The 17,607-nt window shown below is 42.3% G+C and overlaps 3 protein-coding genes across 10 annotated transcripts; all 3 read right to left on the bottom strand.

Annotated features, from left to right (window-relative positions):
• Positions 1–1,872: 1,872 nt before the first annotated feature.
• fam89b (family with sequence similarity 89 member B) lies at positions 1,873–3,735 on the bottom strand. Its single transcript, XM_068601279.1, has 2 exons — positions 3,130–3,735; positions 1,873–2,700 (listed from the first exon to the last, which is right to left on the bottom strand). The coding sequence occupies exons 1-2, from the start codon at positions 3,382–3,384 to the stop codon at positions 2,443–2,445; spliced, it is 513 nt and encodes a 170-aa protein (XP_068457380.1). The 5' UTR covers positions 3,385–3,735; the 3' UTR covers positions 1,873–2,442.
• Positions 3,736–4,595: 860 nt separating this feature from the next.
• On the bottom strand, positions 4,596–6,204 carry znrd2 (zinc ribbon domain containing 2). Its single transcript, XM_068601278.1, has 4 exons — positions 6,161–6,204; positions 5,530–5,681; positions 5,332–5,416; positions 4,596–5,177 (listed from the first exon to the last, which is right to left on the bottom strand). The coding sequence occupies exons 1-4, from the start codon at positions 6,174–6,176 to the stop codon at positions 4,741–4,743; spliced, it is 690 nt and encodes a 229-aa protein (XP_068457379.1). The 5' UTR covers positions 6,177–6,204; the 3' UTR covers positions 4,596–4,740.
• A 1,335-nt stretch (positions 6,205–7,539) lies between these two features.
• arr3a (arrestin 3a, retinal (X-arrestin)) lies at positions 7,540–17,606 on the bottom strand. Of its 8 annotated transcripts, none has more exons than XM_068600074.1 (19): positions 17,436–17,606; positions 15,086–15,184; positions 11,901–13,572; positions 11,213–11,243; positions 11,033–11,093; positions 10,856–10,900; positions 10,568–10,758; positions 10,179–10,238; positions 9,990–10,066; positions 9,733–9,868; positions 9,499–9,583; positions 9,344–9,416; positions 9,120–9,257; positions 8,863–8,946; positions 8,743–8,766; positions 8,604–8,653; positions 8,458–8,477; positions 8,317–8,348; positions 7,540–7,995 (listed from the first exon to the last, which is right to left on the bottom strand). In XM_068600074.1, exons 3-17 carry the CDS (start codon positions 11,906–11,908, stop codon positions 8,473–8,475), a joined length of 1,068 nt encoding a protein of 355 aa, XP_068456175.1. In that variant the 5' UTR covers positions 11,909–13,572; positions 15,086–15,184; positions 17,436–17,606; the 3' UTR covers positions 7,540–7,995; positions 8,317–8,348; positions 8,458–8,472. The 8 variants fall into 8 exon arrangements, 7 of the variants coding, with proteins under 7 accessions (XP_068456175.1, XP_068456174.1, XP_068456179.1 ...); XM_068600073.1 differs by lacking the exon at positions 17,436–17,606 and adding an exon at positions 16,167–16,391; XM_068600078.1 differs by lacking the exon at positions 17,436–17,606 and having other exon boundaries at positions 11,901–11,921; positions 13,423–13,572; positions 15,086–15,612.
• Position 17,607: the final 1 nt, after the last annotated feature.

Raw genomic sequence — 17,607 nt, forward strand, 5'->3', positions numbered from 1 at the left:
AGGAGACAGTCTGCAGTCATACATGTACTTTGATCCTGACTTTCTGTGTCACTGCTTATCTATATTTCACAGAATCAGCTCTGCACGCTCAGATCTCCTGCAGGTGTACAATCATGCAGGCTGTCATGCAACTCACAGTGTTTAGCATAAATACATAAAAGGCTGTGTAAAAACAAATGAATTTGAGCTCATACTCAAGGCACTTCCTGAGTTTCAACTGCGCCAGTCAGTGCTTTCAAGAAACTGGTGTTAAACCAGTTAACTACAGAGGAACAGTTTCCATGTAGAGGGCCAGTGTGTGTGTGTGTGTGTGTGTGTGTGTGTGTGTGTGTGTGTGTGTGTGTGTGTGTGTGTGTGTGTGTGTGTGTGTGTGTGTGTGTGTGTCTTCAAGCTAGGTCAGAGCACAGGGATTTTCCTCAGTGAGAGCAGGAGTGTATTTTTAGGTGGTGGAACAGGGATGGATGGATGGACAGAGGCAGCTGGGTGGAGGGCAGCAGCAGGGGAACAACTCTCTCATGACTCAGACTTGGTCTAACGTTACATCGTGGGTCGATCATTCAGAGGGGCATTATTGCTTTTGGTACCAACAGCTTGTACGGCTTCCTGTTTTCGACATACCTCATCGTAAACAGATCAAACCACCGTACGACTATAAGTTTTGCTTTTCATGTCCCACAGACCTTTGTGTCGTGACACCGTAACACATCCTGTCGCTCTCCCTGCTGACAGCCACCACTGACCTCCAGCCAGGTGTCGATTTATTCAAAATAGTAGTGCACTAACAGCCCTCGCAAGTAACTATGGGGAGTGATAATAACAGCAATCGCGAATAGACGGCCAACAACAAGACAAAGAGCGGCAGAGAAAGAAAGGGGCAACATTGAAGAGAGACCAACGGGGGAGAAGACGTGCATTGTGATGAAGAGGCGGGCCCACGCAGTTAAACGCTCACGCCTGTCAGAGAGACAGACAGGCAGATCGTTTCTAACAATAACCACAACATATGTTGATTATAAATAGAGAACAGCGTGAGGCTGTCTGCTCTAAACGTCACTCCCCCTTCATTCCTGCTCTCCTCACAGCAAATGGTTTTCCCCACTCCGCTGCTTCACCATGACCTCAGAGAGGCCTGCAGAGTGGGGCGGCTCTCTGACAGGGGCAGTGTGTCCCCTGTTGGTCACATTTTGCAATATCATCCGCTGATTATATTTGATTCAAATACAGAAATACTGTGCGTCATGCCTGTGGTGTACGCTGTAGTTTTAAAAAAAAGTTTTAGTGAGTAATAAGTGAGTTATTGACGGGCTTTTCTGAAGCAATAGCATAACTGTTTCCTCTGGTTTGTGCCACTTTACTTCATAACACACAGTTGAGTCGTCATATGCTTTGTTCAGTTCTAAAGGTTTGAGCTAAAAAAACAAACATGTTACAGATATTATAGAAAAAAGCTGATTATTTAAAATAATTTAATTAGTTTAATATGGCTCCTTTACAGCAGAATCCTACCAGAATTATCCTTTAGATTAGTAATTTCTTAAAATTATCATTTTTACTCAGGCATGTTGAGTTTAAACTGATAACGTCTCAAGATAACGCAACTTCAATAAACACACAATTGTATTTAACCAAGAGAGGTGTCCAGTGAAAAAAGGCCTTTCACATACAACATAAAAAAGAGTTACAAAACTTCAATGGTGTTTAACATTTAATAGCCAGCCAAGATATGACTTCTAAATAAGTATACGTGCAATCATTGTTTTGAAGCTCTTAATGCAACACAAAATGTCAGATTTATAAATGGTGTTATGGAATGACAAGCTAAACGTTGTTTTCAAAATAATTCCTCCTTATATTTGGCTCAGAAATATGTGTCAAACGCTTATGGAACTAAAGAGAATACAGATAGTAGATTGCTGACACTTCTGTACTTCAGTCAAGACACTAAATGGCAGAAAATATGCGATGGGAAAGATTGTCCTGCTTGTTTTACATAACAGGGAGTTTAAAGAGTCTGAAATTATCAAAAAATCACAATCAGGCCTGTATCAAAAGTGGAATAAGACTTACAGCAATTCTCATAAATATTTCACACAGCTCCATTTCACTGACAAGCGAGCAGCATGTAGCATGAATACTATGTCATGAAGAGCAAAAGGCAGATAACATCCAGTCTCACTTCTCTATCTTGATTGTTTTTCTTCTCTTATAGTCAGTCTTAATCTTTGATGAGACATACAATCGATGGGACATTTAACACTTGGGTAATATCAGAAACACTGCAGTCAACAACCAGAGCTATTGATTGGTAATTGACTGATTGGTCCATGGCCATAAAAACAGACAGAAGATGCATGGTATTAAAAACTATAAATGGTGCCTAAAAGTACACTAAGAGACTTTGAGAAAACAGCACAGTGTGTGGTGCATGTGTGTGTATGGACATCAGGGAATATGAAAGGAGTCTTTGATCCATTGGTCCCTGGAGTTGCTGCTGGGTGGAGGCAGAGACAGGGACGAGGAGGACAGAGGCTGTGAGGGGATTCCTGTCTCCTCGTCATCTTCGTCCTCCTCCTCAGAGGATCCATTATCAGCACTGAGCGAGGCCCCAGACAGAAGCGAGTAGCCCTTGTATTCCTGGATGGCCTCATGGAGAGACCACAGCTGGCAGAGCAGAGACATGTCGAGCTGACGCAGGCCGACCTGTTACACAGAGTATGTCCTGGTCAACAACTATTATTCACGTAAGAGGTACTTTCATTTCCACCTTTTACCACATAGAGTATGCAGCAAAAAAATAACCTTCTTCATCTCAATTGCTGTTACTTATAAAGAAGTATACATGACATGCAACTCTTAATCTTAATCTTAATGCAACAAGAAATGCCAGGACGAGCTATTTCACTAAATACTGGTCAACTAATATTATAAGAGTGACTTTCGTTTTCACCACATAAAGAGTGCTTGGAAAAAGCCATGAGAGAAGCGTGAGTGAAGATCTTTTTTCTGTCACAAGTGCAGATTTGTGTGAAGCAGAGCTGGCCAGTTGACCAGCTTTCCTTTGCACAGGACATTGCAGACAAAGGCAGGATATTCGCAGACCCCCCCCCCCCCCCCCCCCCCCCCCCTCACCATCTCCTTCCGCAGCAGAGCCAGAGCAGCGTCCAGTCCCCCGGTCCTGCCGGGACCGCGCGGCGCGTCCCCGCCGCCCCGGCTGATGTCGGCCTGGATGCGCGCTCTCTTGCTGTGCACCTTCTCGATGTCCCGCCACGACCCGCCGCTGGAGTTAAGGATCCCGCTCAGGCCTTTGGGCAGCGGCGGCAGCCCCTCCGCCGTGAAGGCCGTGCTCAGCGGACAGCCCGCCGCGCTGCGCCGACTCCCGTTCATCGCGACGCCGCTCAGCGGGGGACGCGACGCGAGGGACCCCTCTCAGATGCGCCTCTGTCTAACGCCGTCTCACCATCGCCCAAAAGATGCTATCGCCCTCTCGCCAACGTGTTGGAAACAGGCTTTTCAGAAGGAAAATCAAGTCAATACATTCCTGCTTTTGGATGAGAGGATTCTGCGGTAGGAGGCACTGAATGTGAAGTTAATGTCAGGCTTCCCGTTCCTGGCTTTGTTTTCTTTCCTCTCCTTTGTGTGGGAGAGTTCACCGACACAGACAGACAGCCCCCCGGCTCCTCCCGGCACTGGCCGCGCCACGCCCCGCTTCACTGGGGTTTTTTTTTGGGGGGGGGGGGGGGGGGAGATTGTCTGTCGGTGTCTGTTGATTCAACTGGTTTACTGCGCAGCCACGCTGAGACAACAAACATACTTAATTTAATATGAAGTGCGGTCTATTGATGAGTCCACAGTTTATTTGCTCTAGATGCTTTTAATGAATGAAGAATTATGACTTGACTCCTGAATGTTGCCCATGTCAGAGCCTCACATGACCATCGTCACCACCATCATGTATCAAATATATTTACAATAAAAACCTCAGAACTGCCAGCACACATTGACAATCTTTGCATCACTCAGACAACGGTATCTTTGTGAATCCAGACTGAACAGTAAATAGAAAAATGCTTCTCTTATCAGAGGACTGGTGTTTTCAACAATACACCAACAGGCGTTACAATATAATTGGTGACTTTCGGTCTAGTAGTATGTCGTACATCAGCAAAAACACTGTTTCATGTGCAGACAATCAATAACACAGACATTTGGGCACAAGTTTTAGCTTTTGTTTGAATTTGCAAGCAGTCGCAATTTTTGGATACTACGGAACAATCAGAAAACTGACCAGATATCAATTTGGTGGCCTTTTTGGATTAATCAAAGCCAGTCGACTGAAGAAATACGTTCACAGTCTTTCACTGTAGTTAATGTCTTAATGGCCAGATAGTTTGGAATTCAAACCAATGACGAATGTGCATTTAGACATGTTCAGTTCTTGTCATCCTAACTTCCAAATTGACAAAAACAGTCAAATGTTCAAACATGTGCACTTAAATGTTTTAGGAAACAATGTAACATGATATTTCTGCCAGCCATATCGGTACGCTAACTCAAGAGCAACTTGTGAACTTATGACATTTTAATCTTATTTCAAGTGCATTTGTTGACCAATTTTTAATTCAGTTCTATGCAAGGAGTCGGTCAAAAGGGAGATGCTCCAAAGCAGCCAACCAGAGTCAGTATTCCAGGACAAAGGCAAGCAGAGACAGCGCTCCAGGGTTTCAACCATTTCCATGACGGTTACTGGCTGAGCTCCTTGAGGCTGCGCAGCGAGTTGGCACAACTGGTGATGAGGCTGCAGAGCTGAATACTTGATTCCATGGAGGCCGAACTCTGTAGCTGGTTAGTGGCCCACCGAAGTTTGATTAGGACAGCCTCCTCAGCTTCTTGCAACATAGTTTGGAGGACAGGACTCGGTGGAATCACTGGGGGGCGAGCAGGTGCCAGAACTGGGGTGGGGGCAGGAATGACAGGAGGAGGGACAGCAGGCGGAGGCAGGAGAGCTCGTCCCCCTGCTGCAGCCCCCTCACAGTGCTCCGGTCTGGGCAGAGGAACTAACACACTTGCCTGACTGCTGCTGGGGCCGCCATCGAGTTCAGGGGCCAGGGCCGGTGCATTGGCCAGAGCTGCAAGTTGTCTCTCTCTCACTTGGGACAAAGCTGCCTGTGCATTCAGAGCTAATTGGGTGTAGAAAAGGGAGAATGGGAACAAAGGGAAGAAGAACCAAACGTTACAAAAAGGCTCAAGGCAAGAAGTGCAGCCATGAAGAAAAGGAGACAGTGAATTTATTTAATACTCATGTGCATTAAATACGAGTGAGTGAGTGTGTACCAGGATTGTCCTTGTCAACGTCAGAGTCCAGCTCCTGACACGAGACACAGTAGTATTTCTGCTGTTTGTCCTGGAGAAGAATTGTCTGGAAACACAAACCAAACTTTATTTAAACATTCATGATGGACGACTCCATCTTTTCCACATTACTGAGGCTCCCAAAATCCCAAACACAGCATGAAAGTCAACTTCACTCACCCCACACACGTCACAGCACTCTCCCAGCATCCTGTATCCTTTGAGCAGGTAGTCTCCCATCAGCTTGCTGATTTTGTCTTGTCGCTCCCTGCGAGCCTGAATCACCTTCATCTCTGCCTCTGTTGGAGGCTCCCACTCAAAGTCCTTGTCATCTAGGGTCAGTGACAAAGTGCCGATTTAATTCAACTGTACTCACACAATGCAGAGCAACAGTGCTGACACGTGTGTGTGTGTGTGTGTGTGTGTGTGTGTGTGTGTGTGTGTGTGTGTGTGTGTGTGTGTGCGCGCGCGCGCGCGTATGTCTGTCTGTCTGTTAGCCTTCTGTCATATGTATGAATTCGACTTCACAAGACTTTAGCAGTGGTTAAAATACGTAACGCGAGATGTTTTGTTGCATCTTTCTAGAACGTGATTAGCATTGCCGCAGTGCTCTGCTAAGGAATGATGATAAGCTAGCTAGCCAACCGACCCGGCTAACGTAACCTGTACGGTGCTGAACACTTTCAGAAGAAATAAAAACACACACGGTAACTAATGACCACACGCGCACAAAATACTTTCTCCTGAATAGCACGGGTGAATTAGATACATGTCAAAGTTTGGTTGCTTATAAGATCATAACTTCACAAACCTCCATTCAGAGCCATGTTGCTTCAGTGCTAGACGTTCTACGTGATGACGTCAGAGTCGCCGAGTTCCTTCTTCTTCTCTTTTGAGCGTTTAGTTAGCCTCCGTAGCGTTGCACCACTGCCCCCTTGTGGAGTGTCTCACTGTGTACTTTCAAAAATTGGTCTCTTATTGACACTACTTAAATTAATCTCCTCACTAAACATGTATAACGTCTGAGCCGAAGTGAATTTAAATTCAATCCAAGTCTGTATTGGCATTATGGGAGTGAAATAAATGTATGATTATCGAAACATGTGTATTTCATTGATTTTCAGCAAGTTGTACCTCAGCATTACCTTTCCAAATGTCTATTTTAATTTAAAAATAACACCTATAAACTCATGGCTTATATATTTCCAAATACTAGCTGAGAACATAGTTGTCTCATTCTAAATGTTTTTGATTTTATGTAATTTATACAAGATCATTTTCGATCTTTTTTCTGAACATATTTCTACCTCTATATACAGTACATTGTCCATTTTATTGCTAAGGCTTGTGATTTGTAATGTGCGGCAACCCAGAGGATTTGAAGGTGTGCAGGTAAATGTTCAAGGCCAAACGCCCTGTGGCTGCAGCACCTGAACTGTACAGAACACTTCCTCCATCACTTCCTCAATCTGAGGTGAGGACCCACCCCCAGTGCTAAATCTGCTTGACTTTCCCCCCTAGTTTTCCACAATTGGTATACAATATTGAATTGGGGCACGAGGAAGACCAAGAGAAGCAGACTGAATGTTTCAGTTCCTCAAAGAGAGACATGGAGAAAGTTAAGGCCTCCACTTGTTCCTCCTTAATCGCTCTGCATGAAGTCACATAGCTGAGGGCTTTCAGCTGAACCGTTTGATGACCTTCAGGACCCTCAAAGCGAGAAACAGAATAACGTAATAATAGAAGTACACAGGAGACCAAGTGTTCCTTGCCCAGTTAACGCACCAAGTCTCTGCTTACCAATAACCTTTACACAAATACAAAGAAATAAGAAAATAACTTTTTTGAAAATAATGTCATATCAACATGAACTAGGTAAACACGAAACAATGTACTGCGTCAACTTATAGACCGTACTGGCTCCATAGGTAATGTAGTGGAAAACTAAATGTAGTATACATGATTGTGTGTGTGTGTGTTTGTGTGTGTGCGTGAGAGAGACAATTACTGTTCCCAATTATTCATATAAAGGATCCTCAAATTGTCAATACTTCCTATTTGGTGTCCCCATAACAACTAAAGTGTTGTAACATTAGAAATCAGTGGACACAGGAATTTAAACAAAACAAACACCACAATAATTTTGTTTTTACAATCATTTTATTGTATTTTTTTGTTATTTGACCTGACATCAAAATCATAATCTGATACATTTTACAGAAAGAGGAAAGTGCCATTCAATAAGAGTGAGCCACCGAAGTCCAAAGCACAGTTATTTACTGGCTTCAAATTGATTTTCCATTTTCTCGTATTCTAAAGTAAGGTGAAAAGGATTTAAAATTTGGATGTGAACAGAAGTAGTACAGAAGTATTTGATATATGTTGGATACTATTTTACAGAATCCTTCTTCTCCAGCTAAAGGACAGTAATTAAACAACAAAAACAAGAACAACAAAATCTACGAGGGGACTGTTACATCTGTGCATATGGTGAGCCCAAAAGGTCATCCTCTTGAGTTGCTTGGTTTTTGTGATATTAGTACATTCCACCATTGATATCATCCTTCTTCTTTGTTTTGCGTCTCTTCCTCGTTGTCTTCCTTTCTTTCTGTGGGTTTCTTCTCAACCTCCAGGGTAACATCCTCTCTGGGTAGAAGGACACACACAAAGAGATGTTCAAAACACCTGGAGAAAAATAACACAACTAATACCAGACTATTGCTACTAACACTTTCCATAAAATAAAAAATCTTGCATTAAATTACCATATGGATGATTACTGAATTGCATTTATTGTAGCATGCCATAAAGAGACAATTACTTCTTTTTTTTAAAAAATAATATTAAAAATAAAAATAGCAGAAAGACTGATCCTAATGTATGTGCATGAAGGCACACACAGAAAACAAAGCAGGGACAGATAGATCATAAACATCCACTTAAAACTGAACTCTCTATGAACCTCACCTTGACTATGAAGGGGTGTTTTTTTAAAGACACTGTAATAGAAGGAAAAAAAATATGAAAAGAACCATTTAATACAATATTTCATGAAATAAATGTAAATATGTCCCCTCACTTTTTTGGTATTTGGGATTTAATACGTACACTGATGTTCAGCCTTTACTCTGCTCAGTTTGGAAGGTAGGTTGATGCAAATAGTAGGATGAGAAGATGAGAAAACCATTTAAATTCAGTCGATGCACTGGTATCAGCAAGATAATGTCCGTCTGTGTGAGTTATTAAAACAATACCTTCAGGTTTGGGGTGCATGAGCTGCAACGGCAGCTCCACTGTGACATCACTGCAGAGACACATAACAAGAACAATGCAAATGATTCATGATCCCCGGCTGCATGCCCTTTGATATGCCTATAAATAAACCTAACTCACCTGGAAGTGAGGCCACCCAGCAGGCTACATGAAGACACAAGAGTTTGTTTTAGTTCATTTCATTAATTGTCTCCGAAAGTTTCTACGCACCAACATTTTTAAACAGGCTCAGACACTTACCCTCCTCCGGCCACCATGAGATTGATTTTAATCTTGTAGGAAACCAGGATCCCCAACACATCTTTTTCAACACCCTGCCGCAGCCTATGGAGTATTACAACACAGACTTATTGGATTAGAATGTTTAATTCAATTAAAAATGAAGTGTCCTCTTAAAAACAATTATATAGCACGACACGGAGTGACATGCCAGAAAAGTTACAAGTACATGTAGATCCTGCTGTAGAGACAGATGTGTGCTCCGTTTGTGCACTTACATGGTGGTGGAGGCCAAGTTGGTGTCCTCGTCCTTCAGCCGTCCGTCCAGAGCCAGCCCCCTTTTCTCCTTGTTTTCAGCCAGCACGGGGACGATGGACAGAGTGTTTTCGTAAGTGCTGTTGGGCTCCACTGTCTCTCTGTGAAGGATTAAACACAAACAAACATAAACACACCAAACTGCACGCTTGTGTTTGCTGCGTTTCTCCATCTTCTGTCCACCTACCCAAACTCTTGGTTATAAACAGGCTTGGTGTACTTGTCTGCAGAGTAGAGGACGATGTCTGTGGTTTGTTCCACTGGAGAAGGAAGAAGGAAACAGATTATTATGGTGTGCTCTCAGTAACACTCACATGCGTTTCTCTGGGCAGAGGTACTCACCAGTGACACTGAATTTCTTAACTGTTTTGTTGGTCTCGTTGTTGATTTTGATTTTGATCTTGATGGATTCCCCGTGAAAGTAGAGCTGTGGTCAAACACCAGGAAACAACCAGTTATTGGTGGGGAATGGTGGTATAAAACAAAGTCTGCGTTCAAACTCACTCTGGAGGTATTAATAAACATTTCGAAGAGCCGAGACATGACACTTTAAACCATTAAGTTTCACTACTGTACATCTTTCTCCAAAGAAGCTTCAAGGTGAACAGGCTTGTCGGACATCATGAAGCCCTTGCAGATCTCGGCCTTGGGCCCGGCGGCCACTTGACTGGGGGCGTACTGGATTTTACGAATGATAAGGCGAGCGGTGTCCCTGTGGGGGAGAACGGGACAGAGGAGAGAGACTGTTCATCGGGCGGAATAGTACGGCCAACAGCTGGAAGAGGAATGAATACAAAGAGATGGTGACGACAGCAGAATGGAAGCATACTCACTTCTTGTCGATCGTCTCATCAGCGTTGCACTTGTCATTGGCGAGGTACGCTTTGACCTCAAAGTCGACGCCACAAGCCTGCAAAGTAAATAGAAAACGTGAGCAACAAGATCAGCGAGCATGGCTGCTAACACACTGGACAAGTATCCGTGGAGAGGTGAATGTGTTTGCAGATGAGCGTGAGGTTTACCTTCCCCTTGTCATCGGGTCCAGGCTGCAGAGAGACGGAGCATGGCAGGTTGGGGGCAATCTGGAGAGACAAAGAAGAAGAGTTATCTTTATCTGTTTGTACAAAGAATGAAGGATATTTTCAGAGAGTACAGCCAAAAAATATAGCATAATGTATCGGAATCAGTTATGGGAGTTCAGACACATTCCAACACACTATTAATATATCAAACACATTTAAGTAATCTGCCAGGACTTTTTTTGCACATGAAGCAACTCAGCATCTTTGAAAACTGTCCATGAAGTATTGTGTCTATGAATCATTTTGAAAAATAAACATTTCCTTTTAACCTGAACACAACAGGCAGAATGTGTGAACAGTCACACTTGAATCTGGACATGATGTCATACTTGAAAAGTGAAAGGGTATGAGTTGTCTCCAGCCTTCTTCATCAGGGTGTTGTGCATTTCGGTCAGCTCGGGCTTGTGGCTCTCTGGGTAGATCTGGACTGCCGTGATCCAGATGTCCTTCCGGAAGCACAGGCCCATCACATCCAGGTCGTCACTACCGTACCGAAAGGCACATGCCAGCTGCACAAACACTGTCGACACATAATTCAGTATGTAATTACGATCGCTTGCATCTCTGTGACTCCATAAGTGGTTCTCTTTCAGGACTTTGGAAATTGATGACGTTACCTTTCCTGCCTGCAAAATCAGCTGTGTCCAGCTTCACGACACCATCTGTGAATGCAGAAGATGGTGCAGAAGATATTATATTTATCACCACACACACACACACACACACACACACACACACACACACACACACACACACACACACACACACACACATGCATTGAAGAAGGAACGTACCAACTTGGTCCACTAAGGGCATATGGTCCACATAGTCTCTCTTCCCCAGGCACAGAGTCAGCTGTCAGACAGAAGCAAAGGAACCAGTTGAGTGTTTCGTTTTTCATTCATGAAACATATTTTAAAATCACAACATAAAAGAAAACAAGAGACAAACTCAAGTCAAACTTAACAACTTACTCCTCCACTTTTACTGGTCTTCTTGAAAACCCTTTGAAAAAAGAGAAGAGAAACACCACTTTAATATATTGTTTGTATATTATTATTATTTGACTGTTTCTTATTCATGAAGACTTGAATGTAGTTGCAGAACTACATATTCGTGACAGAATAGTCAACATAAGTATCTGACCAAAGTTTGTAACTGAGTTCCTGTCTGGATTGACATGATAATATATTTATTAGTTTGAGATTCTGATGGTAATGTGTGTTCCTCCGTAGGTAGCAGAAGGGCCAGTAATCCCTTATTCCCTTTTATCCAGTTAGGGACAGCTAAGTGTGGAGCAGCTTTACCTCACCGTGCCCGGATTGAAAGGCTGGCCCAGGTGAGGGAGCTACAAATGGTGTGCCAGGGATCCTAAATAGCTGATCACACCACATTTGAACCCACGCATCAACTGACTAAGCTTTTATGAGCCTCAGATAAATACTTTAAAACTATTTGTCAATTCTAGGGGTTGCCTGACCCAGGGTCAAAGTCTGCTACTCAGGTTTTAATGTCAGTGTTTCAGTTCCTTTTGGGAAAAGGATCCATTCCTGTGAATATTGAGTATTACGTTCTGAATGTTTCTTGACCCAGGTGAAGTAGAAGTAAGAGAACGACCTTAGGGGAACAGAAAGCAAATAACAAAAGTAAAACAATACTTACTTTGCCATCTCTGCAAGTATTCTGTTCAAAGGAAAGAAAGAAAAAAGTGACTTTTGGTTATTAGGAAGTCATAGCATGAGTAAGAGGTCAGACGATAATGTCATAAAGACATTGATCCTTCATCAACTGTCTGTACTGACTGGATTTATGTTTTGTTTCTAGAGTACAGGAGGTTAATCCTTTGCGATGAGATTACACCATCTGTGTAAGGGCTACACAGCACAAGATTATGTCACAAGGTGTTTCCCTCAGACCTACCAGCTGTGCCAAATCTGTTGCTTGTTGGACTATTCAAGGACCGTTAAAGGTTTAAACACATTCAGTAGCATGCTATAGTATTGCTGGAATTATTCGGATACGAACTTTCGCGTTCTAGCCTCGTAATAAGGATCTTTACAGAAAGCTGTGAGCATTTGATTAATTGTTGCTCATTAATGATGAAGTGGGGTTTAAATTCCTTTCCTTTTCCTTCCCTTCCGAGTTTTACTTCATATTTACTGCATGTGTGGGCTGCATGTGTATTTTAGCAACATGCAGAGGTACAGCACAGGAGCATCCCTCAGCTATAGCTGAAAATACTCTGTGACCGCTGCAGCCAGAACCAATGAGCCAAATCATTACTTTTATGAAACTATTAAGAACTACATTTTATATTTACTCTTTACCAGCGAAATCAATTTCAATAGTCATATACACGCAGGTACAGGCAACTTCATATCTGCATTTAACGCATCATTTAAGAGAGTGGGCTGCTGCGAAGGGCCCGGTAAGTAACTTGTGGTTCAGTGTTTTGCTAAAGGACACTTCCAGATGCTGACAGTAAGAAGCAGGATGGACTGCCGATCATCTGATTACTTGACTACCATTCAACCCACTGAGCTGCAGCCGCCTTTTAGCTGGATGTTGTCTTCAGATAATCTAGCTCTCACCCCTGAGCTGAGGAACTGTGTCAAGTATCTGGATTTATTATGTTGTATCACTCCCCCTGACATTAGTAGGCACTTGTGGCTCAGCATCAGGGTTACAATGCTGTACTGTCTGGGAGATGAGCACATTAACCTGCAAGCTGACCATCAACCATTAAGGCTGTTTAAATACTCCATTTGCCATACTGTGAAGCCTTGTGCCAGCTTGCTGTGTTGACACGAGCATTTAGCAAAACTATGTATCTTTCTAATTGACATTTATTTGTTGTAGAAACTCTTCCCAACTCCCCTGTAGGAAATCGTAGGATGTAAAATGTCTCATGAAAGACTGTACAGTGGGATTTAATTAGGATGAGTAAAACCAAACAACCAAATGAGTTAATATAACTCTCTGAGTTTCAGAGTTTCTTGCACAAGCCCATGTTATCTTTCAAGGATAAGTGCATGCAATGTTTCCTTATCAGTGCATTCTATTCAAAGTGTAAAATCATGCTCCAAACTGATTGTAATTGATTGTCAGCATTAGTGTCACCGGCAGCAATATTCTATACACCCATCATCCATCCACCCACCCACACATCAAGATGAAGTCTTACCTCTTGTCAGTAGTCTGGGAGCTTGGTAAAGTGTGTCAGGGTAGGAGGAGAGTGGTGTCTGCATAAGTTGGTCAGCCTTTTTATACGCGCAGCCTCTCACTGGGCATCATTCGGGCTTAACTTGTCCATTATTGTTGTCGAGGATGCCTGCTTCATAATCCAATTAAGCAATCAGCTGTTATCTTTTTTTGGACTACAAAGGGTTTGAAAAGACCAGCCAGCTAAATCACAGGGACACACATACAAAAACATTGTCGCCACATGGCTGCGGTAGTAGTTAGGCTGATAATCCCGTTTGCACCTCCACAAACAAAGCAATCGGGGTTCCTTTAATTTGGAATAAATCGGGGTCATACATTTGAAGGCTTGTTCAAATCAGGGTTAACTTATCTCAGAGAGGTTCTGGATGTGTCTGGGCGTGAGGGTTGCTGCTCGCTGTGTTGTTGTTTTGTAAATGAAATGAACTGCCATTGTTGCTTTTGGCTTATTATGTTTTTTGTGTTGAATATTAAAGCTCACAGACACAAAGGCGACGCACAAACTGACAACCCAATTCTGCATCTAATAGATGAGAAAAGGATGTGTATTAGACCCAAAAAGACAACAGTAAACGAAAGCTTTTGCTTCAGCTCGTAACTCTATGGATCCCAATATAATTTTTCTCACAGAAACAACAAAACTGATTTTAAATGAATGAATTATGTTATATTGTAAAACCAAAGGTAAACAGTACAAATACAAAGTATGAAATATTTGTAGTTCTTCATGAAGTAGTGTGGAGATTATCAGTATTCCAGTCTGATCTTAGCAGATTAAGAGCTCCTAGTCTTATTAGGGTATGGATGATGGGAGCATCGACGGCAAAGTAACAGTAAGCTGTGTTATTCAACTGTGCCTCATGAACGTGCCAGAGATTATCCAGAATCACCAGAAAGATTCCTATGTGACCTTTGAACCCTTTAGCACTGTCGTATATCAATGGTGTCCTGTAAAGTGCTGTAACAAGCACATACAGAATATTTTATTTGAAAAATGAAGGGCCATAGGGGCTTGTTGACAATACAATGGTTCAGATCTGTAAATACTTTTATAACACTGATTCATACTGACACACAGATATTTGTGGTAAACTTTGATTTTATCCTTATTTTTTTATGGTAAAATTACTTTAAATGACGATACTTACACAGCACCTGCAGTGTATCCCATTTTATAATGTTATTCAAAATGCGACGAGAAGAAATGACCGGGAAACACAGACCATCATTTGGAGGCCTGTGGGCTAAGCGGGGATATTTAAAAAAAAAGAAAAGATTTACTAAAATGCTGTATTTGTTATTAAGATATGAGTAAAGGGGGGCAATGGGACAAAAGGTCTGAGTTGGAATCCAACCGGCCGAGCGACCACAAGGCGACGGTCACTACGTTGTAATGAACTGAGACTGAGCTGTGAGTTCACTCAAATCAAAAATAAAGAGGTTATGCAGGTTAAGTGTTAGTAAGAGCTTTATAAGCTTATGCATTGCTCAGGTGGCTTTAGCTATTTCTTGCATTAGGAAACATCATGCAGAACCGCACATATTAGTGATCTGGCCAAGTTAAAACAAAACATATATAGTAGGCTCAGGTTTTATTGGAACAGGTCACAAGACTCCATACTTACCACTGTTTTATCTGCAGTGCAATTAGTTTCCTGGAATTAGAGTGGCTTCCCTGGCTCTCAGCACGCCAAACACATGGTGAACAATGAACACATGACCACCTGGCGAACAATCACACACACACACACACACACATACACACACACATTAAAAGAGACAAAGATTGCAATTATTTTGGGCTTCTGAATCACTGTTAGAAAGCACTGATTGTGCTTGAAAATATAGTTGTGGTATCTTCTTGTTTCAAATATACAGATTGAAATCAAAACAGTGGAAATACTCCAAACTTGCTGTATTAGTTTGGATTGACTGAAACTGAAATTAGGAGAAGATGACAGAGACTAAGAGGTTAATTAAAAAGAGGATATTTAATATACTTTAATGCAGAAAAAGGCAGCGTCAGAGACTACATAAATAATGCTTTCTTCTCGCACAGATTTTGTGGTCCATTCAGAACAAAGGCCAGCAGGTTGAATGCAGAGTAAAACATGAAAGTATTCTTTTGTCTTTCAGTGAAATTATTGCTAACATTTCTCCACAACTCTTTTTTAAATATATATATATATATATTATTCAGGATGTGTGACATATTAGTTCTCATATGGAAAAAAACAACATTTTAATTTAACTCAAAACAAAGCATTATGAATGCAAAATGACGTCCTCTTTTTACAGAATTTTCTGAGAATAGCACAGAAATAGATCTAAAAAGGCCACAGCTTGAAACGTGCTAGCACATGGTCAGAAAAGCCCACGTTGGCATAAGTCCCATGAGAGCTTTCATTTAGGACCAACTAAGTCAACACACATTAGGAGCAACCAGCAAAATCATTTATATAGAACAGAGAATGAACACGCTAAAATGTTCATGCTATAACACAAACATGTTCTAATTAGCACGACACACACAGCACAGACAATGCTTATGGTTGCATTAGTTTAGTAGGGTTTTGGTGATAAATGAAAAGTCCTCAAAGCTAACAGGAGTCATTCCCTGGGACCATACATGTCAGTACAACGTTTGTGTTACGTCCAGACCTCCTGTGTTGTGTGTCTGTTTCTGTTGTGTTGTCTGTCACTCACCTTGTCTCTGTTCCAGACTCCTCCCTCCTCGTGTGACGCCCTCCTGTGTGATTGCAAGCCCCGCCCTCATTGTTTCCACCTGTGTCTCGTTCCCCTGTGTATTCAGTCTGTGTCAACTCCCTGTCCTGTGCCAGTTTGTTGGTTGATGTCTGTGAGTGTTTGCGTAGTTAAACCTTGTGTTTAAAACTACCTCGCCTTGTGTGTGCTTGTGGGTCCTGCTCTCTGTGGTCCCTGAGAGTTTCATCGTAATCCATTTAATACTTCAGTCCAAAATCTATTTATTGTTTTTTTAATGCACTTTTAGGCATTCCATAAACTAGAAAACAGGCTCTGTCCTTGTGAAATGTGTTAAGGTATTTTCATTATTAAAAATTGATTGCAAATTCCTACCACTAAAGTACAATATCACTAAAGGTCAGTGCAGTATTATTCACTTATCTTGTCTTTGTCTTGTAAAGGGACCCTGCATCAGTACCCTTATAATTTCTATATGTTCATATTCTTGAAGTTGTTCATAAAGGCCTCAAAGTTGTATTTTTTAAATCAGCATTTGAATCTAGTTTTCCATATATTTTCAGTGCTAATCAAGCAGATTTGTTGAGTTAAACTCTTAATGAATAAAATCTAAATGATGATTTTAATGCTGATCTTAGTTGCTTTTATGATGTTTATTTAATGTTATACAAAGAGTTGAAGGGCTGTAATACCTCAAGCTCGTTCACACACAGAACACCTTGGAGTTGTTCTGGTCTCTCAGCACAATATTGAAGCTGTTTTCTACCTTGCTGGCTCTGCATGAGATGAGCTGGAGGTTATTCAGAGTGGGAGGAGGGCGGGGCTTGTCAATGGAGAGCTAACAGCAACTCTTTGCTCCGAGGCCCCCTAACTGCACCATGACTGCCGCTTGTTTCAAAAGGTGACCCAGAGGTGGTTTACAATGAGTTGCGAGCGCCATCTAGCGGATCCAGTGAAACGAACCAATAGCTACTTTCTCTCTTTTTCTAGTCCTACCAGTGCGTAGTGTCTCTCTGCTTAGCATCACGGGCATAAAGTAATCTTCAAGTTGAGGTAAGACAACTTATCTTGCAGCGCAGGCGAGGCGGGGCATTTACACTGCTTAAATGTGAACATCGTGGAATCTTAAGGAAAATCAAAAATAAATCGTCGTTTATAGGCCTGTTGGATTGCCGCTAATAACAATACGGATTTTTGTGCAGCTGTGGAGTGACAAACTTATTTCGGCTTTGACGTCAGGTAGGTGAAACACACCCATCTTCCTGGTCCAGAGGAGAGTTGCGTCTGCTGAGGTGCGCACTCGGCGCGCTGCTCGGGCCGCCGGACACTGCAGTGGAGGTTACCTCGCCATCGCTGCGGCTGCTCGCTCCCGACACCGCGTCCCGGCTGCGGACTTCCAGAGCCCGGGGGCATCAGGCGGACCCGG

Source organism: Clinocottus analis, unplaced genomic scaffold (genome assembly GCF_023055335.1).
Source record: "Clinocottus analis isolate CAN_PGR_092001 unplaced genomic scaffold, fCliAna1.0.p SCAF_5, whole genome shotgun sequence".
In the NCBI taxonomy this organism is placed as follows: Eukaryota; Metazoa; Chordata; class Actinopteri; order Perciformes; family Cottidae; genus Clinocottus; species Clinocottus analis.

Excerpts from the sequence above, each read along its gene's own strand:
- fam89b (XM_068601279.1), bottom strand. The coding sequence starts at position 3,384 with ATGAACGGGAGTCGGCGCAGCGCGGCGGGCTGTCCGCTGAGCACGGCC. Across the intron at positions 2,701-3,129 it reads CTCTGCTGCGGAAGGAGATG|GTCGGCCTGCGTCAGCTCGA; the intron begins GTGAGGGGGGGG and ends TCTGTGTAACAG.
- znrd2 (XM_068601278.1), bottom strand. Across the intron at positions 5,417-5,529 it reads AGTGCTGTGACGTGTGTGGG|ACAATTCTTCTCCAGGACAA; the intron begins GTGAGTGAAGTT and ends TTGTGTTTCCAG. Across the intron at positions 5,178-5,331 it reads CGTTGACAAGGACAATCCTG|CTCTGAATGCACAGGCAGCT; the intron begins GTACACACTCAC and ends ACACCCAATTAG.
- arr3a (XM_068600074.1), bottom strand. Across the intron at positions 10,239-10,567 it reads CATACCCTTTCACTTTTCAA|ATTGCCCCCAACCTGCCATG; the intron begins GTATGACATCAT and ends TTGTCTCTCCAG. Across the intron at positions 9,869-9,989 it reads GATGAGACGATCGACAAGAA|GGACACCGCTCGCCTTATCA; the intron begins GTGAGTATGCTT and ends TCTCCCCCACAG.